The sequence below is a fragment of the Meles meles genome, chromosome 9 (genome assembly GCF_922984935.1).
Source record: "Meles meles chromosome 9, mMelMel3.1 paternal haplotype, whole genome shotgun sequence".
NCBI lineage: Eukaryota > Metazoa > Chordata > Mammalia > Carnivora > Mustelidae > Meles > Meles meles.
The window spans coordinates 11,975,039-11,996,902 of record NC_060074.1 but is presented as its reverse complement, the minus strand read 5'-3'; the positions used below and the strand labels follow the sequence as shown (position 1 = coordinate 11,996,902).

The following is a 21,864-nucleotide window of genomic DNA, read 5'->3' as shown; positions in this document are numbered from 1 at the left end:
TAACAGAGAGAAATCACAACTAGGCAGAGAGGCAGGCAGAGAGAGAGGAGGAAGCAGGCTCCCTGCGGAGCAGAGAGCCTGACGTGGGGCTCGATCCCAGGACCCTGAGATGATGACCTGAGCCGAAGGCAGTGGCTTAATCCACTGAGCCACCCAGGTGCCCCCCTTTTGAGCTTTTTAAAACACAGATGTCTAGGCCCCGACTTCGTAGATTTTGATTTAGTATGTTTGGGGTTTGGTATAGTATCTGTATTTGGTAAACCTCATAGGTTTTGATGTATAATCAGGATTGAGAACGGTTGGATCAGATAATAGCAATTTGGATTATTAGTTTTGTGATTCATCCAAAACATGTTTAATCTGATCCTGGTTTTTTTTGGCACTCAGTATAAGTCAGGCCTGTCTCTTTTTTCAGTTTTTCAATGTCAGAAAATATTCAGTTGTTGTAATTTTAATTTATATCTATAGCTAAACTTCAACCCAGTTAGTTTTCCCCACTAAATGCTTTTCCACCTATCCCTTTTTTAGAAAAGTTATTTTTTTTAAGAAGAAACACAGGAGAGATCCCAGTAATGTTGTCATCATTGAAGACAATGAGCTATTGTATGTGGATCTGTGCCACTCTTTGTTTTGCACCTAGTAATTCTATTACAATGTCATTGAAGAAAGACTGGAAATATTTACTGAATGCAAATGTGCTCATCTAAAGTAAACTGAGTGTATCAAGTTGGTGCGTTTTAATTATGAAGAAAATAATTTTCTCTTAAAATAATTCATCCATTCATATCCTGTGTTTGGAGTTGGATTAATTTCAGGTATTAAAAACAGATTATAATAAATAAGGAAAAATACATTTAAAAAGTTATTCTGAACTTCCTACGTGTCTTTAGGAAGAGAGATTAAAGTTACTCAGGTCAACAAAAGTAAAAAGATGGTCTGTTAGAAAAGGAATTGTTACATTCGATTCAATTATTAGATTTTTTTTTTTCGATTTTTGGTTACTTCTTAGATTAAGCAAAGAAATTCTTTAATGATTCTTTTTCCTTTGGGAAGAAAAAAAAATAAAACCTCTGTTAGCTTGAACAGTAGTTATAGTCAGCTTTTAATAAACCCTCCTTGGTTTTCTTTTTTTAAAAATCAGTAAGAGAATCAGTACAAAGTATATATCCAGAGTCATGTAGAAACTTGGAAGTAAAACTGAGATAATCTTCCATGAATATTCATTTTAATTCAGTTTATTTGGGAAGCAAACTGGAAGACCTTAGGTGAGTTAAATAACTTAATCTTTATGAAGCTTATTTTCCTCATCTTTAAACTTGTACTTTTTGGGGTTGCTGCAAAAATACAAAGAGATAATTCAGGGCAAGGACAGTTGATGGCTGATGCTAGCTTTCAGACTGGAGATGGCTCTTGTTGCAGTATTAAATAATATCTAGAACACTAATAGCGAACCCTTTGGGAAGCCTTAAGATTATTTCCTTGATCATAATCTTTAGGGTGTTTAAATGCAAAATACTTTTATCTTTTTTGCTGACCTGAAACAAAATGAGATGTTTTTAATGTATAAAATATTAAACAGTATATGTCAGCTGCAACTTCTTAGGAATTCCAAATCTTAGAACTTTATTGCTGAAGGGGATCTTAGAAATCATTTTATCAATCTAGATTGCTTAAGTGATTGTGCAGCTTTACACAGCTGAGTGACAGACCTGGAATTGACAGGTGTGACCAGACAGTCATTCTCCACGCTTTCTCCGTTAGGTGCAGTTCACCTCTCTTTGGCTACGGTTTGGGGGCTTGACCTGAGTCACAAAGGAATTATTTTCCTCTGCCAGCAAAACAACTCACTGTTCCACAAAGACAAAAGATACAAAGTAAGACAAAGGGATACAAAATAAGATTAATGAGCAAGTAGATGGGAAAGGGTAATATAAAAATGGAATACTATGCAAAGAATGAGACAGGTATTGTAGTACTGGCAAGAAATTTTTCCAAGGTAATTAAATGAGAAAAAGGTTGGAAACTGGGTATAGTATCCTGCCATTTGTGTAAAACAAAGGTATTCAGTAAGTAGACATTTGTATATGTATACATTTACCTATGCTGGGATACACGAGAAACCAGTGATAGTGATTGCCTCTGAGAAGTTAGACAAGTTAGGTGGGCAGACCAAAATCTGCCGCTGTGTATTATTTGACCTTCTTTTTTTGGGTCCCTCTATGCATCATTCTTTCAAGATAACTTTAAAATACATGTGTAGACTATAAAAGTTTTTCATGAACATTAAGTGTTTGTCTTGGCACATAATTACACTGAAATTCTATTTATTCTGTAATTAGTTTAAAATTTGTCACTCATATTTTTAAAAAGGGAAATAAAGTCAACAAGGCTTATTTTGTATCTTTCCATCCTTTTGAACAGCAGCTATGTGAACATTTGGAAAGAACCTTAGTTGGGAGGCTTTTCTCTCACCTAACTAAAGTTGCCAATAGAATCTAAGAAGTTGACAAAAAAAAAGGAACCCGCAGAAAGCTGGAATCTTGGCAGGCACCCACATATCCCTCATACCACCTTAAAGTCTTATTTCAAGCATGTAGTTCATGACTATTGGGGTGTTTTGAATACATCTAAGTTGTATTCTATTTTTTTTTAATTCCATTAAATGGGATACTAAAATGACCATCCTTAAGAGACCACACGTCTCTACCACTAAGAGCTGCTGGGTCTGTCTGCCTTTATAAAGACCAACCTGTTGTAGTCTTATACATTTCTATACTCAAATGTTTGGGACTGTTTTGTCTGTGTCTAGATCTTTCTTACCCTTGGTAGGTGCTTACATATTAGATAAATGAAATGAAAAACAGACCACACCATATTCTAACTAAGTCTCTTAATGACAGCAAAAGGAATACAGATACCTGAAATGATTAGCACATAAAAGGAAAAACCTTATTTTTGAGCAATTTTTTTTCTCCCAAGAAATCTAAAAGAAGAAATGGAAATAAAGTGAATTTTTGTGGGACAATTTAAAGGTGAGAAGAAATGTATTTTTACAAGGAAAGGTTTGAAGTGGCTCATATGAAAAAACATGGAGGGTTAATGAAAACATACACAAACCTAAACTGGCAAAGTGGAAAGAAATAGCTTCCTTCCAAGTAACAATCTGAAGTTTTAACAAATCTGGTAACATAAAGCACATCCACACAGACTTCTCCAGATTAAATTTAATACAATTGTACATTCATGCTGTGGCGGTAACAACTTTCACATTATCTGTAGGACTTCTCAGTTGACTCTCTTGACACAAACACAAAGGCACAGTCCAAAAGGATACACTAACATTTACAATAGTTTTAAACAAATGTAGAGAAGACAAATTTGAAGTCTTAAACTATCTGAAGATGAATCAACTGGAATATATTTTCATTCAAGAAAATACTTCTACTTTCAACACCCTCACTTTGCCGCAGTGGCGGTTCCAGGTGTCCAGTGAGTTGTTCTTCGTGTCCATTAAACAGACAAATGTAAGTAAGCAGTCACATGACAAGAGAGCGAAAGAACACAGCTTTTTAAATACCTCAGATTTTTTCAGTGAACTCTTGCAAAAAGTCCTTCTTCCATTTTAGTTAATCCTATAAAAATAAGTGCCTTTCCTGCCCTCCCCTCATTAGTGCATTCCCTACCTTAGCTATTTAACATTAGAGTCACATGAATTTAACCAAGGATTATTAAACACTGAAAGAAGCCATCCAGCCATGGTACTTTAGGTTTAGGTAATAAAATCCTAGCATCAGGATTTGTCTCCTTGTTGGGAATTTTTGGTCTCAAAAGAAACAGGTATTTAAAGAAACTGAAGCAATATAAACTAACTTGTCCTTAAAAAAAATTGAGAGATACTATTCTGTACTTTATAGAATTAAGGGTTGTTATTTTTAAGCATTTGGTGAGTAAGAATTCTTATAAGTCTGAATATTTGGAATGTATTATAGAGTCATTAAAATATAATTCTGGGAAGAAACCAAGAGATTAACATTTTAATTCTATATTTTATAAATTTAGGTCCTCTAGGTTATTAAGATATTAAGCTTCAGTGTCTTTTTTTTTTCAGTCTGAAAGCAGCAATGTTACTTCCCTGCTTAATTATTTCATGACCTGCAAAAGCTAATTATTATTAATAAAGTGTTCACCTTTTATTGTAATCACACAGCTATCAATGTTGGTTGACATTCATTAGATCTTGATTTCTCAAAATGTATTTATCTAGGTCAAGAAAAACAAGCAGAAGGAAACCTCACCCAAATTATGTAGCAGTGTTAAGCAAATTCAGTTTTTGAGCCAAAATTAAATCATTTGTGTCTTCAAACTTTCCCTATAACTTTTCTTATAGCAATATAATTTTGCATTTTGGCCAAAGAGAGCTGCTTTCTTTTGGCAGATAAAATCATGCTTCTGGAGAAACACTGACTTAGATCTATAGAATCTGTCTCCTTTTCAATAGAGCAGTAACAAATAAAGTGTTACACATTTATTTCACCTAACCTGATCTCTTTCAAAAGACAAATATGATAAAAATCTGCAGCGTATTTTTACCCAATATACCTAATTACATTCAATTTAAAACAATTTTTCAAAAGAACTGGTTTTTGGCCAAGAGTCAAGAAATCCAAAATATCTAAAAGTTGTCAAAAATTAAGCCATAGTCCTTAAGTGTAATGATTTTAAAAACCAACTATACACTACTGCACGTTCTTGTAAATTTTGGAAACAAATGTATTTTGATTCTTAAGAAAAAAACTCTTGGTGGCACATTAAAGAATGTCTAGGAGTTGATAAAACATAAGAGGCAGGGTATAGTTAATTCTAAAATTATGGAAAACATCAGTGTGCCTTTGCTTTATTTGACAAGAAATGGAGTTTTGAGTGCCAAATAACTAATTACTGTTAGTGTCACCAAAATTAGTTCCAAACAGTACTCGGAAAATAAACTACTTCCAACAATAACAATTTTCATTACCTTTTCTAAGGACTATATCGTAACTTTCATTCTTATGGATGATCCTCCTTGTAGGATCATCACAAACCATCTTTTACTTTGCAAATAAACTAATTCTCATCCATTCCGAAGTAAAAACTGTTCACATTCACAAGCAAGGAATACTATTGCACATTACACTCATTTTAGGAATGTGTGCTTCCTCCCCCCACCCCCCCCAAAAAAACTGACAGTGCATCTATGAATTATATCTCATTATCTGAATTTATAACACTCAAAGTGCTTTTGCTCTTCCACTGAACACGTACATTAATATTCTTGTAGCCTCAAAATACTTCATGAACCCTGAAGTGATTCTCTATGGAAGGAGCTTCCTTTGCAAAATGAATTTGGCTAGTCACCTGCATACCAAAATCTCCAAGAATCTGAACAAATTTCTTGTGCTCCTTTCCAATCCAAGATCTCATTGGATCACAAACTTGGTAAGGTGTTACATGGGTATGAACAATAATCCCTGTTTGTGCAAATTCTTTCAAGACTTCTGGATAAGTAACCCAAGTATTGCTTCCTCCAGAATGACCGCCATCCAGCCAGTACATTGTTCTTATGCTTTTGATAAAAGCATCTATGTTCTTGTCTTTCTTGGCTTCTTTTAATTCAAAAAGCAATTGATTCAAAACAACACAACCTTTACTGAATCCAATCAAAGTAAAAGAAGCACCATTTAGTGATGGTGGGTAAAGACGCCCGGCGGACTCATCAGATTTCTCACAGGTCCTCTCTTTCTCTCCCTGGCAACCATTAGTAGTGTGAGAAGAACCGGATCTGCAATTAGATGCTCCGGAGTCCTTATTCAAATCTTTCACATTCTTCTTTGATAACAAACTGTTCTGACTTAAGTTAAAAGCATTAACTAATAACATATAAAGGTGCTTAAAAGCTCCAAAGTCAGTATTGTGTTCTGGAGCACCAAACATATTACTTTTCACAAAATTGTCATAGCAGCTGAATTTGTGCAAATGCATTCGGGAACACTTTACCACCCAAATATAACTATTGGGGAACCGGTGGGCTAAAATGGTGGCAACATTTTCTAGACTCCAGTTTTCCCACTGATAATTCTCAGGATGACGAGTCATAATTTCATGGTAATTCTGAAAGGTAAGAAAGATGAAACAAGCATTAAATACACATTTATATAAAATTATTTCCACAAAATAGTTTCCTATTTTTATTGTGAAGGAAATTGGGATGTTATATGATCAATGGTTAATGTACTAGAAATGGAAACTATAAATCCATCATTACTTTCTGAGAGTAAGATTCTAAACAAATAATTTCTTTAGTTTAAACCTAAAATCCTTATAACCCGTCAAAAGACAGGTTATAAGATATAGCTAAACAGTAGAAATTTAAAACTTACTTTAAAAGGATTATATTTTAAAATAAATTTTATTTAGTATACATACAATCTCCTTAACACATTAACTGAAAATAAAAATTGTTCTTTTTTTTTAAGTTTGTTTTGTTTTGTTTTGTTTTTTTATTTGAGAAGGAGAGAAAGAGAGAGAATGTAAGAGCAGGGGGAGGGAGAAGCAGACTCCCCAGTGAACAGGAAGTCTGACGCTTGATCCCAGGACCCTGGTTTATTTATTTATTTTTTTTAAGATTTTATTTATTTATTTGACAGAGAGATCATAAGTAGGCAGAGAGGCAGGCAGAGAGAGAGGAGAAAGCAGGCTCCCTGTTGAGCAGAGAGCCTGATGCGGGGCTCGATCCCAGGACCTGAGATCATGACCTGAGCTGAAGGCAGAGGCTTAACCCACTGAGCCACCCAGGTGCCCCCCAGGACCCTGGTTTATTAAACAGACTTTCTACCAATCCAGAACTTTAAAATATTTTCCCATTAAAGCTGCTATCCTGAACCTTCCCTTTTGGATTACTCTAACAACCTGAATGCTAAGTTTGATTTTAATTTTGGTATTTACAGTTGACCCTTGAAGAACATGGCTTCAAACTGTGCAAATCACTTACAAGTGAGTTTTTTTCCTATAAATACATCATAATACTGTAAATGTATTTTCTCTTATGATTTTCTTAATAACATTTTTTTAAGATTTTATTTTTAAACAAGTGTGGGGCTTGACCCCACAACCCTGAGATCAAGAATCCCATGTTCCACCAAACTAAGCCAGCCAGGTGCCTGCATAATAATATTTTAAGAAAAATATTACTTTAAGAATACCTTATATGATACATAGAACATACAAAATATATGTTAATTGACTGTTTACATTATCAGAAAGGCTTCCAGTAAACATAGGCTATCAGGTAGTTAAGATTTGGGGGAATCAAAAGTTACATGTAGATTTTCATCTGTGTGGGAGTCAGTGCCCCTAAACCCTAAATTGTTCAAGGGTCAAAAGTGTGCAAAACTGCAGTGAACATTCTAGAAAAATCTTTTTATACATCTATGATTACATCAATAAAAACAAATTATTGGATATGGGGCGCCTGGGTGGCTTAAGTGTGGGACTCCTGATTTTGGTTCTGGTAATCATCTCAGGGTCATGAGATCAAGCCCTGCACGGGCTCTATGGTGGGTAGGCAGCTTGCCTGAGATTCTCTCCCTCTGGCCCTTCCCCAGCTCTCTCTCTCTCTAAATAAATAACATCTTTTAAAAATAAATAAAAATAAAATTCCTGGAAATTGAAAAACTGGGTTAAAGAATACTCATAATTTAAGATTAGTTATACAGACTACAACACTGTCTTCCAGAGAGGTATGTATAATTCTTAGATCTTCATTCAATTTCTTATGCAAAGAATAGCTTATTCTAATTTGGACTTAATGAAGATTTGAATGACGTTGTAATTTGTTTATATATTTATTAGCCACCTGGATTTCTATTTGTGTCTGTTCATAACTTTGGACCTTTTTTATTTGGATCTTATTTATTTAGGAGCATTCTATATATATTAATAACTTTTTGTATAGGTTGTAGGATATGCATGTAAATTTTTTTTCCTTTATATTCATAGCACCTATTTTTAAAAGGGGGGAAATCATTCAAATTTATTCATTTATTCTATGAGATTTACTGGATACCTACTGATTGGGTATGGATCAGAACAGACTACACCCCTGCCCCCACAGAGCTTACATTCTAGTAGAGACACAAAGTAAACATTCTAGCTTACATTCTAGTACAGAGATACAAAGTAAACAGAACAACTCTGTCCAACAGAAATATAACATGATCCACAGAAAATTTTCTAGTAGCTACATTTTACAAAGTAAGAAGTTAACAGGTGAAACTGCTTTGAATAATATATGTTATTGAGCCCAGTATATCAAAATATTATAATTTAAAAATGTAACCAATGTAAAAAAACCAATGAGAGATTATCATATTTCTTTTTCTACGTCTTTGAAATCCTGTGTGTGTTTACACTTAAAGCACATCTCAATTTGGATGGTAAATTTTCATTAGAACTACTAGATCTGAATTTAGATATCATAAAACTTACAGTTGAAAAAGTAGATTCACATATCCAAGTTGTTCAAATATACTTAAGAGTTTTTTAGGAACTGAACTATCAGTTTTTGGACTTAAATTTAATGTTAAATATAATTAAAAATTGAATTCCTTGATTAGACTAGCATTTCAAGTGATCGATAGCCTCAAGTGGCCAACAGACAGCACGAAATATTAAGATGGTGGTTAAATGCAATGGAGACATTTTAACAATGCTTATTCTTCCAATCCATGAGCATCCAATCCATGAGCTTTTCCATCTTGTGTCTTCTTCAATTTCTTTCATGAATGTTCTGTAGTTCCTTGAGTACAGATCTTTTACCTCTTTGGTTAGGTTTATTCCCAGGTATCTTATGGTTCTTGGTGCTACAGTAAATGGAATCAATTCTCTAATTTCCCTTTCTATATTTTCACAGTTAGTGTATAAGAAAGCAACTGATTTCTGTACACTGATTTTATATTCTGCCACATTACTGAATTGCTATATGAGTTCCAGTAGTTTGGGGGTGGAGTCTTTTGGGTTTTCCATATAAAGTATCATGTCATCTGCTAAGAGAGAGTTTGTTAAAATGTCTATATTGCCTAGAGCAATCTATACTTTCAATGCCATCCCAGTCAAAATTCCACCGACATTTTTAAGAGCTGGAACAAACAATCCTAAAATTTGTATAGAACCAGAAGAGACCCCAAATTGCTAAGGAAATGTTGAAAAAGAAAAACAAAACTGGGGGCATCACATTGCCTGATTTCAAGCATTACTACAAAGCTGTGATCACCAAGACAGCATCGTATTGGCTCAAAAACAGACATGTAGACCAGTAGAACAGAGTAGAGAGCCCAGATATGGACCCTCAACTCTATGGTCAACTAATCTTCAACAAAGCAGGAAAAAATATACAGTGGAAAAAAGACAGTCTCTTCAATAAACGGTGCTGGGAAAATTGGACAACTAGGAGAATGAAACTCGACCCATTCTCTTACACCATACACAAAGATAAACCTGAAATGGATAAAAGACCTCAACGTGAGGCAGGAATCTATCAAAGTCCTAGAGGAGAACATAGGCAGTAACCTCTTCCACATCGGCCACAGCAATTTCTTTCAAGACATGTCTCCAAGGCCAAAGGAAACAAAAGAGAAATGAACTTTTCGGACTTCATCAAGACCAAAAGCTTCTGCACAGCAAAGGAAACAGTCAACAAAGAAGCAACCCATGGAATGGGAGCAGATATTCGCAAGTGACACTACAGACAAAGGGCTGATATCCAAGATCTATAAAGAACTCCTCAAACTCAACACACACAAGATGTAATCACATCCAAAAATGGGCAGAAGACATGAACAGACACTTCTCCAATGAAGACATACAAATGGCTAACAGACATGAAAAAATGTTCATCATCATTAGCAATCAGGGAGATTCAAATCAAAACCACATTGAGGGCACCTGGGTGGCTCAGTGGGTTAAGCCTCTGCCTTCAGCTCGGGTCATGGTCTCAAGGTCCTGGGATCGAGGCCTGAATCAGGGTCTCTTCTCAGCAGGAAGCCTACCCCTACCCCCCACAACCTGCCTCTCTGCCTACTTGTGATTTTCTCTGTCAAATAAATAAATCTTTAAAAAAAAAAAATCACACTGATACCACCTTACACCAGTCAGAATGGCCAAAATCAACAAGAGAGGAAACAACAAGTGTTGGAGAGGATGTGGAGAAAGGGGAACCCTCTTACACTGTTGGTGGGAATGCAAGTTGGTGCAGCCACTTCGGAAAACAGTGTGGAGAGTCCTCAAGAAATTAAAAATAGAGCTTCCTATGACCCTGCAATTGCACTACTGGGTATTTACTCCAAAGATACAGATGTAGTGAAAAGAAGGGCCATCTGTACCCCAATGTTCATAGCAGCAATGGCCACAGTCACCAAACTGTGGAAAGAGCCAAGAATGCCCTTCAATAGACGAATGGATAAAGAAGATATGGTCCATATATATAATGGAGTTTTATGCCTCCATCAGAAAGGATGAATACCCAACTTTTGTATCAACATGGATGGGACTCGAAGAGATTATGCTGAGTGAAATAAGTCAAGCAGAGAGAGTCCATTATCATATGGTTTCACTTACTTGTGGAGCATAAGGAATAACCTGGAGGACATGGGGAGATGGAGAGAAGTGAGTTGGGGGAAATCGGAGGGGGAGACAAACCATGAGAGACTGTGCACTCTGAAAAACTGATGGTTTTGTGGTGGGGGAAGGGTGAGCCTGGTGGTGGGTATTAAGGAGGACCCGTATTGCATGGAGCAATAGGTGTGGTGCATAAACAATGAATCTTGGAACAATGAAAACAAAAATAAAAATAAATAAATACAGTGGAGTATAATTTTTTAAAAGCAGGGCAAAAGAGATACAAGGTTTTGGAGAGGATAGAAGATTATATGAAACCCAGGGTGGTCTCCAATAATACCACAGTTGAGAAGTACCTGAAGGAACCAAGCAAGTCAATCATGCTATTTCAGGCATAAGGAACTGCAAGGCCCTGAAGCAGAAGCATGTCTGGCACAGCCAAGATACAGCAGTGGGACTGGAGTAGCTCCTGTAGCATGAACAAAAAGAAAGTGGGAGCACCCGGGTGGCTCAGTCTGTTAGGCATCCCTGCAGCTCAGGTCATGGAGCCTGGGCTCAGGCTCTCGGCTCAGCGGGGAGCTCGTTTTTCCCTCTCCACTGCTTGTGCCTGTGCACTCTTTCTCTCTCTGTGTGTCAAATAAAGAAAATCTTAAAAAAAAAAAAATGTAATCACCAAGGCCAGAGAGATTGTTGGGGAGAGGGGGAGGTGTGAGGACTTTGGCCTTTGCTCAGAGCAGAGGGCTGATGTAATTTGTTTTGAAAGATTACTCTTGCTCCTATGTTGAAGGGTCAGGAGCTGAAACAGAAAGATCAGAAGAAGGTTCCTGAAGTATAATCCTGACGAGAAAAGGTGGCTTGAACAAGAGTGGTAGTAGAAATTAAGGTAGTAAGAACTGTTCAGACTCTGACTATATTTTGAAAGTAAAGTCAGCAGCATTTGCTGATCGACTGGATACAGGGTGTGAGAGAAAGAGAAACAGTTGTGATTTTCCTTCATTTCTAACAGCCATATACTATCTATGTTGAACAATTTTACATGTACTTCTCTTTTGACCTAGTGGTTCCACTCTAAGAATTTATCTCAGTGATATACTTGCATATATGCATAAATAAATAAGCATGTATAAGGTTATTTCTGTTTCAGAAGAATGAAGCAGGTCTATGAGTACTCATATGCATTGTAAAATGAGGGCTAAAAAAGTCCTTGTAGGCTATGTGTTTAAAAAAAAAAAAAAAAAAAAAGTTTGCAGGGCACCGGGGTGGATCAGTCGGTTAAGGGTCCGTGTCTTGATTCCACTCAGGTCATGATTTCATGTCCTGAGATCAGTTCCAAGCTCCACCTTCTCCCCTGAGTGGGCACGTGTGTACATGCAAGCTTGCATGTGCACTCTCACTCTCTCAAATAAAGAAATAAATCTTAAAAAAAAAAGTTTGCATCAGCACAGAATGTCTGTGGAAGAACACATAAATCAGCAACAGTGGTAGCCTTGGGGAAGAGAAATGGGAGACCGGAGAGACCGGAATGAAAAGGTTATACTTTTCAATGTATAACCTTAAATAAACTTAATTTTTAATAATACACATATTTTTCTATTAAAAATCTTAAAACTAATGAAAGTAATACTAACTACAAAAATTTAGTTTATATACAAAGGTATAAGGAAGACAGAAAAGCCATCCATAAAACCACCAATTAGAAATAATCATTACTAAAATTCGAGTCTAGCCTTCCAGTTTTCTTCAGTATACATACACATTTGTAAATATGTATATAAGACAGCACTCTTACTTCTCCCTCAAAAAGCTTATACATAGTTTTCACTTAATAATATATTACGGGCTTGGTTCCAAATCAATAAATATAGATATGCATAATTTTTAGACTTCCCATCAAAAAGATTAATATCAATTTCCATTCTCACTGGAAGTATACAAGAATTTACCCACATCGCCCACACTGGCTATTAGCATTAATTTTTTAAAAATCTTCACTACTATGATAAAATACTTTACTTTTGATTTAACTTGCATGTTTTGATTCCTAAGCTGGTTTATTGACAATTTTCATTTTTTTTCTTTTGTTAATCCTCTGTTCATGTCCTTTAAAATTTTCCCAGTTGGATGTTCAAGTCCTTCTTAACAGTTCATAATCTCATTAATATTAACAGTTTGTCATATATGTTAAAAAAATACTTACTCCCAGAAGGCTATCATTTAACTTTTTATGGATTCTGCTACTGCCCTTTGCACATTCATTTTTGTGATATAAGATTAAAACAGGAACTTAGATCTCAAAGGGCTCATCTAAATCTTTCTTATAGCTAAGGAAACTGAGGTGCTAGAAACTAAATAGTTCCTTCTATTATAGTTATTTAGTTAATGAGCCAAAATGAACTCAAGAGTCTACAATTCTCAGTTTAGCCTCTACCACATAGGAGGTAATCTAAAAACTTGATATTTTCTTTGATTAGCCCCAGGTTACATGATCAGAGGGGAAAAATGTGAATATGAAATAATGAATGTGAATGAATATGAAATGTGAAAAAATACTAAGGAACTGTGTGCACTAAAATATAAAAATAGTACTGTCACTGTTGTATCAAAACCCAGATCTCAAAACAGTGGATAAATGCTCCCATATTCTAAAAAGAGACACAGGACATCCCCTAGGACTCGCTAACAGCTGGCCAAAACTGTTTCTGGAACTCTGGCTATTACCCAGGGCCACTCTACAGAAGAGGGTAAACGATATAAAGAGAGTATTTCCGTTTGAGAATTTTCATCCCAGTTGGGAATATAATGTACTTATTTGCCTTGTAGTGCGGAATGCTGGGGGGGGGGGGTGCATGACGCTTCTCATCACCAGTGAGGCAAGTGGCAAAAGAATCTCTTGGAGAGCTTAAGGGGTGCTTATTTCACAGGAAGATGCTTGCTGACCTGCAAAAACTTACAGGCCCACCCCTTACTAAGCTTCTAAAGTAAGGGTACAAAAGATTCTTGGGAAAACTTGATGTGCATGTGTCTCCAACAGTTTGGAAACATTCGTGATTAAGTTTCAAGCTAGGCAGAATAGTCTTATAGCAGAGCAAGGATAACTATATTGGATATGAGCTGTACTTCCACAGAAAAAAGGAGCGAGGGGGCGTCTCTGCTGAGCATAAAGCAGACATCCCAAGTAAGCAAGCTAGAAGGACTATAACAGGATCCAGCCTAAGAAGGCTGTCTGACAAGAGCACAGGAAGCCCCAGGGCACAAGATCAAGTGTGAAATAATAGAATACATATATTTTTATCTGCTACTGTTCCTGGCAAAGAGCTCCTAAAACCCTTGGAATTTCCTGGGTGACAGGAACATCTTTGTTCTAATGAGGTAACTCTTGGTGGGCTCCTGGATAGGAACTGGTCAACCAGAAAGACCAAGACATGATTAGAAGTTTGGAACTTTCTGTCCCAATCTCCATTCTCCAAAGAGGGGCTGGAAATGGAAGTTAATGATTGACTGTGACTATGCCATGAAGCCTCCATAAAAAGTCCCCAAAGTATGGGTTCTACTAACTTCTAGGTTGGTGAACACACGGAGGTGCTAGGAGAGTGGTGCACGGAGAGAGAGCTTTGGAAGGTCCACACCCCTTCCCACATACCGTATGAATCTCTTCCATCCAGAAGTTCATCTGTATTCTTTGTCACATCCTTTCATAGTAAGTGGGTAAACAGTAAACACACTGTTTCCCTAAATTCTATGAGTCACTCTTGCAGATGAACTGAACCCAAGGAGGGCATCAGGGCAACCCCAATTTATAGCCAGGCAGCAGCAGCACAGATGACAACCCGGACTGGCGAACGGCATCTGAAGTGGGGGGCAGTGCTGTGGGACTGAGCTCTTAACGTGTGGAATGTGACAATAACCGCGGGTAGGTACTGTCAGAATTGAGTACTGGGATACCCAGCTGCTGTCGTGGAGCATCACCTGGTATGGGGAAAAACCCCACATATTAGGTTTCGGGAGTGTTATGAGTGCGGCAGTAGTGTGAGTAGTAAAGGCATGACACAGGAGAATTGAGTCTTTACCCACCAGGACATACACTTAGGGCACAATCATCTATATATCCTAGCCTTTAGGAAAACAAAAAATTTTTAAAGGTAAAATTAGAAATGACCCAAATGTTCACCAAGTGCTAAATGAGTAAACAAACTGTATATCCATACATAGAAAACTACTTAGCAATAAAAAGGAACGTATTATTGATACAGGCAACAGTAAGAATGAATTTCAAAGCATTATATACTAGTGAAAGAAGCCAGACACAAGACCACATACTATGATCCAAATTCAGGAAAATCTAGAAACCATAAAACTATAGTGGAAAAAAGATCACTGGTTGCCTGGGGCTGAGAAAAGAGACAAAAGTGGGGCACAAGGGTCCTTTTTAGGGTGATGGAGATGTTGTATGACTGTGGCATTGGTTACATAATTATAACATCTGTCAAAATTCATCAAAGTGTAACCTTATACTTTAAAAAAGAGAGATAAGTATAATTTTATATCCTGAGGCTTTTAAAAGCAAGATAACTCAAGAAAATTGGAAAGTGCCTATTTAAAAAAATCCTGACTCCCCTCCTCCAAAATCATTACTGATAGATTAAAAAAATCAAAGTACCTTAAGAAATATGAATTACTATGTTCTCAGCTCACCTATTAACTCAAATGAAAAAATAACAAGTACAGAATAAAAAAGGACACAAAAAAAGAAAAAAATGGTTGCAAAAGGAACATCAAGAAAGCAATGGTAAGGGGCGCCTGGGTGGCTCAGTGGGTTAAAGCCTCTGCCTTTGGCTCAGGTCATGATCCCAGGGTCCTGGGATCGAGCCCCACATCGGGCTCTCTGCTCAGCGGGGAGCCTGCTCCCCCCCCCACCTCTGCCTGCCTATGCCAACTTGTCATCTCTGTCTGCCAAATAAATAAATAAAATCTTAAAAAAAAAAGAAATGGTAATTAAAATTTAAAATTACAGACAACTAGATCTAACAGATACCAAATAATAAACTGGTGTTAACATGAGGTAAATCTTCTAATGGTACCCTACAAAGTTCTATTGGTCCACTTCTGTTCAGTATTTCTCCAAATTAAGAATAAAGATACACAAAGTATGCTTATTTACTCTATATATGATATAACCAGAATAATGGTTCTATAAAAGATTTGATACACTAATCAGATGAGCTGTATTTAACAGTAAATTTCACAAGGATGAACACGAAGATCATAAAAATCAAGTACAAAGATATAGATGAGGAAATCTGAGCCCAAAGCATTTCATACAATAGCCAAGATTTATCACGCACTTTCAGCACTGCTCAAAGCAACTTACATATATTCGTTCGTTCATTCATTCAACAAGTTACGTACTGAACACCTACTACATGCCATTCGCTGGCAGGTAGCTATTCACATACATCTATTAGTGAAAAAAACAGACAAGAAGCTCATATTGTAGTGCCGGAAGACAGACAAAGGCCAAAATGAGTAATACAGTAAGTGAAATGGGTAAAAATAAAAGAGAAAAGCTGACAGGGATCCTGTGGATACATCTGATTACTAAATAGGGTGGTGAGAAAAGGCCTCACTGTGAAGGTAACTTTTGAACAGGCTCAAAACAGGTGAGGGAATGAATCCTATAGATATCTGCCCGAAGATTTTCGGGGCAGTATGTGCAAAGCTTCTGAGGTAAAGTGTATCTACCATGAAAATATGAGTAACGCTGCTAGGGCAGAGTAAAACAGAAAAAGGGGACAGTCAGAAAAGCAACAGAGTGGGAAAAGGTGAAGACAGTGAAGAGCCCTTCAAAACATCAAGATTCTCTGATTTTTCCTCTGAGTGATTTGGAAAGCTACTGCAGAGTTTTGAGCAGTGGTGTGGCATGATGGGACTTACTTTTAAACAGACTCATCTGATCACTTCCAGAAAGATTTAGAAGGGGAAGCAACTTTGTTGATGGAGGTATGAGGTGTGAAAGAGAGGTTACTAACAGATAACTTCAAGATTTCTAACTTCAGCAACTGGAAAAGAATTTCCATTAACTGAGATGAGGAAGACTGAAGGAAGAACAGATTTAAAAGCAAAGATCCCGAGATTTTAATTTGAGATCTCTATAACTATTCAAAAGGAAATATTGTGCATGCAATAGGTTAAGTCTAAAGTTCCAGGAATCTACCTAGGCTAGATACGCAAATGCTGAAGGTCATCAGAGTACAGGTAGAATGTAAAACTACAAGACTCAAAGAGATCACTAAGGGAGTAAAGGAGAAGAGAAAAGTCCACAAACTGAGCACTAGGGCAGCCCAATAAAAAAGGTGATCAGAAAGATGAGAAGGAACTGTCATTCATCAGGTGTTCACATATTTAGTCCTCATTGATATTCTATAGATTATTGTTCCTATTTCATAGTTGAGGTAGCCGCAATTGGCCGGAGAATTCATAGCTAAAAAGTGCAGAATCAGGGTTCAACCCTGGGCAATCTGGCCAAAGCCTTTTGATGCATTATCTTATTCTTCTCTAAAGGACCTGGGTTTTTAAAGCACTTCATACTCTGCATAAAACTATATCACTGTCCAAAAAGCTAATGGAATTCTCAGGCTACATAAGGAAATGGATGATGTCAAAACAAAAGGAGGTATGACTCTAAGTGTATTTAGACTTTTTAGACCTGCACTGTATTCTGGTTGTCACACTTTATCAACAGTTAGTAGGTGCTCAATAAAGGTTAGTTACCATTACTATCATCACTATCATCGTCAACATTACAGATGCACACTGTGGCTGTTCCTCAAATCTCCACCAAGTGGCCATGAGTAATGTCATCCGGTTTTCCCACACTGAGCAACTAAGTATCTTCTCTTAAATCTAAATACTAGTTTTTTCATAGTTGTTATCAGCCACTAGCCCAGTTAATTATTTTAAGAACAAGAGAAAAAACTACATATATCTTAATCATCATTGGACACAGGGAACAGTTTATAACTGTATCATTTTAAAGCATCAATTTCAAAAACAATAAACTAATATTGTTTCATGGTATAAGAAACACATCTAGCCATAGTTGAGCTTTCCCTGTCCACACCAGCACTACTCAACAAAACTTTCCCTGATGATGGAAATGTTCTGTGAAAATGCTCTGTATCTGCGCTGTCCATTAGGGCACACACAGACCTCAGGTGCTCCTAAGCACTTGAAATGCTGCTGGTACAACTGAGGAACTGGATTTTTTAATTTAATTTAAATAGCCACATATAACTAATGGCTACCATATAAGGCAACAGAGTTCTGGATTAAGATCTAAATTAAGACCTGGCTTTGCAGGACAAGACATCCACGAATATTTGAAGATATAAAATTAATACTAAAGATAAAAATCACATACAAAAGTACAGAATTGAGGTGAGCACAAAACACTGACATGCTTAGCAATTAATGACCCTTTTCTTCCACCCACCCCCTTCTCCTTTTCTAGGGTTACTAAAAGTGTCATACCCTTATAATTTTTTTTTAACTTATTTGCTTTTTAATTACTGCCAGCGTTTTCGGAACACTGCGTGCTAATCTGAGAGCCATCCCGTCTCCTAACACACATGTACGCGCGCGCACCTCGGAGAAACCAAGTTGTAGAACGAACACACATGATGTGCCCGCCTCATTCGTTCCGCCTCAAAATCACCCCCGCCCCCGCCCAAGCCCGGACGAACAGCTGGCTCTTCCGAGGTCGGTCGTAACCCTCCAAGGACACCTTCCCTCCGGGGCTCCAAAAGCAGGGGGTCAGGGGCGTGGCAGGGGCGGTTTTGGATTTCGTGGAGTAACTCAAGAGCCACGCTGTGAGCGCGTGTGTGGGTGTGTTCACGGGAGGCAAGGAACCCGGCACTAGTGCAAGGGAGAAACGGAGGGAATTCGCATATGCACACGGGGAGGGAACAGGTGTCCAGGCAGGCCCCAGGTTACCTGCACATCCCCGGGGAAATAGAGAACGTGATGCTGGGGCGCTGGCTGCGGCTCCTCCTTCGCCCGCTCCCCAGACAGGGCGCGCCGTTCCAGTCCCTCCCCCGCCGTCTCCGCCGCCAGCAGGAGCAACTCGTTGCTGCGCTGCGGGTCAGCTCCCGGCACCGTGGACAGCTGCAGGCACTGCGGCCGGCGCCCCTCCGCCGAGGAAGAGCACCGCGCGCCGCCACCGCCGCCCAGGTTCATGGTTTCGGCCTGCGAGCGGGACGCGGCGATTCCGAGGCTGAGCTGCGGCAGGAGGAGCAGCAGCGGCGGCGGCGACCGCAGGAGCCTGAACTCCCACATGGGTCGCTGCCGCGAGAGCGATTCGGGGGTGGGGGGAGGTCCCGAAGGAGGGACTTGGGCAGGCCGCCCAACGGTCCGCGGGAGCGGCCAGGGCGGGACGCGGCGCCGGGGCGACGGCGGCGTCAGAGGCCGGCGTCCGCGCGCAGCGTGCGTCATGGAGGGAGGGGTGGACGAGAAATTGGACTCGGCTCCTAGAGCCAGAGGCGGGGGGGCGTGGCCCGAGGAAGGACGTTTGTGATTGGTGGGTTCCCTGCGCGGGAAGTTCGAGCGGAAGTCGGGCGCAGAGCTGGAGGAGAGCAGAGAAAGAGGGAACGAACTAAGGACTCCGGACGGAGGGCGGCAGTGGTAGCGTAAGCACACAGCAGGAGTGGTCCGAAGGCCGTTGTCCAATGACTGGGTAGAGTTTTGAGTACACTATGCTCCTGTTTCTGTAGGCTCACCTTTCCGGTGAGACTTTTTATAGTTCTTTGAGCCCTAAATGAAGGGAATCTCCCTTTTCCCACAAGCTGGAGTTTACCTTGTAGACATAGAGGATTTCTAGGTTCCTGGGGATTTGTTGTTAGAAACGAAATCCAATGCACCTTTGATTGGTAGTGGGGAACAGGGCACATGGCCTGGACAGAAAAAATGGGACAAGTCACTACCTGTTACACATTTGTTGTCCCTGGTGTTTGCAACCAATGGGATCGGCTGTTTTAGAGTTTTCAAAAGCCGGTGTGGTGGCCGGTTGTGTAGCAGTAGGTTTTAGCCAAATGTATGCTAAAGACGGGGCTGGGGGGGGTGGGTGGGAAATGTTTCCGTATTCTAAATCTCAAGCTGTTGGTGAGGCAAGGCACTATAAGGAGCTTTATAGGAGACAATATTAGTGAGAATTATAAATAAAGGGAAATTTTCAACTTTTAGTATTTCTGGGCCTGCTCATGGGTTCTCAGGGAAAGCATACATTAACATCTACAAGAGTCTGCAAAAATCTCAAAGCATGGGGTCTACTTCTGCCCTGAGCACATATTGTCCATCTGCTTTGTTTATAAATAACGTAAAAAGGAGCTTTTCATACATAAAGAAAAGAGTAAAAAAACAAACAAACAGACAAAAACCAGAACACCTCTCTGGTTCCTGTAAGATTAAGGTCATGTAGCCCTCCATCTACTAAACTTAAGATAAAGTCTGTTTCTTTCTGGAATGTCTTTTATCTAATGATTTGTAATTTTTTATGCAAACAATGTATATAATCCTTCACTAAATATTCCTTCCCTGGAGCACTGTCTTCTATATGAAGATTGTCCATCTGGGCAGCTGTCCTAAATTGAAAGGACTAAAACTCTTTCTTTCTTTGAGAAATTCTAAAGGATTACTCATTTTGTGTTGACAAACTGAGCACTTCATATTATTCACTGTTGTGAGTCTACATGTGTATGTGTTTAAGTACACACATTGTTTACTTTGCTCCACATATCAAATATTAACAAATAAGCTTGGGCACCTAGGTGGCTCAGTTGGCTGAGCATCTGACTTTGGCTCAGGTCATCATCTGGGGTCCTAGATCAAGCCCCATGTGGAGCCCTATGTTCATCCAGGAGCTGCTAGTCCTTCTCCCTCTTCCAGGGCCACCTGCGCTTCTCTCTCTCTCTCCTCCCCCCCCCCAAAATAGATAATCTTAAAGAAAAAAAAAAACAAATAGTCTTGAAATAACACAAATGAACAAATGATAAAATATAATGTTCTTATTTATTTTTAATGAATTCATAGAGGTCTAATATACTAACCTTCTGTGGTCCACCTTATTGGGTTCCATCTGACATCATAATAGTGTAACCAATCAGAAATTAATTATTATTATTAAGTAGATCTGCTTTTTAACAATTACTGATTAAAAAGAAACTGAGGCCAATTATACAACCTTATTTAGGAAACCAGCCTTCACTCTATTTTGTGAATCATATACATATTGTTACATTCTCTTGTTGGGTAGAGGATTACTGAAATGTAAACCAAAAACCCAAACATATATACATGTATTTCAAATGTAGCTTTTGATTTTTGTAGTCTTGTTTTTAGGTTGACCTGTTAATGGAATCGGTCACTGTTGAAGAGGATGGGAGTTCTCGTGCTTTAGAAAGAAGATTAATTGTAGTAAATGTTAAATACCACAAAGTTGTCCCAGTCATTCTAAGATAATTAAGGTCTTTAAGAAATACAAATAAAGATTTAAAGGTCAGAGTAAAGAAACAGACTGAAGTAAGCACAAGTTTTTTTTTCCCCCCCCGTAGTCAAGGATTTACGTAAGCCTACAGTAGCCACTTCCAGAGAAAATGACAGCTCTTAATTCATCAGTTGAGATATGTATATCATTTATGTTAAGTCATTGACATTGTAATTGCTTTTCATAAGTCCCATTGATGTTACTGTAACATCTGTTTCCTTTCTCCATCCCCTCTTCCTTTTTCCAGAAAGACCAATATTGTAAATCACAACTTTTATAACAACAATAGACACAGACTGCCCAGGGCTTTTCTCTTTTATTCTCTCTCTGAGATGGGCTTTTCTTCCCTGAAAGAGGTCTTCCCTATACAAAGTTAGTGCAACCCCTGGTTTGAGTTTCCCCCTCGTTTTCATCAGATAGAGATCTCCACAGGAATTTTAATATGCTTATAGAGCCCCAAAGGCCACAGCTTATCTCTGGACTCTAGACAATTGTCAAAGGATCCTTTCAGAACTTTTGTTTTACTGCTCAGTATAGTAAATAGAAAAAGTTGCAAAACTGGAAGGAATCTGAGAGAGTGTAATTAATATACATTGGAAAGGATAGCATTAAAAGGTCATGAATTCCAGTATTTACAGAAGCTAAGCCTGTATCATAAATAGTAAAATTGGCCGTGTGTA

General features: G+C 38.3%; 1 protein-coding gene across 1 annotated transcript; it reads right to left on the bottom strand.

The window, feature by feature from the left end:
• Nucleotides 1-102: 102 nt before the first annotated feature.
• On the bottom strand, nt 103-19,080 carry C9H2orf69 (chromosome 9 C2orf69 homolog). Its single transcript, XM_046019711.1, has 2 exons — nt 18,640-19,080; nt 103-6,147 (listed from the first exon to the last, which is right to left on the bottom strand). The coding sequence occupies exons 1-2, from the start codon at nt 18,979-18,981 to the stop codon at nt 5,320-5,322; spliced, it is 1,170 nt and encodes a 389-aa protein (XP_045875667.1). The 5' UTR covers nt 18,982-19,080; the 3' UTR covers nt 103-5,319.
• Nucleotides 19,081-21,864: the final 2,784 nt, after the last annotated feature.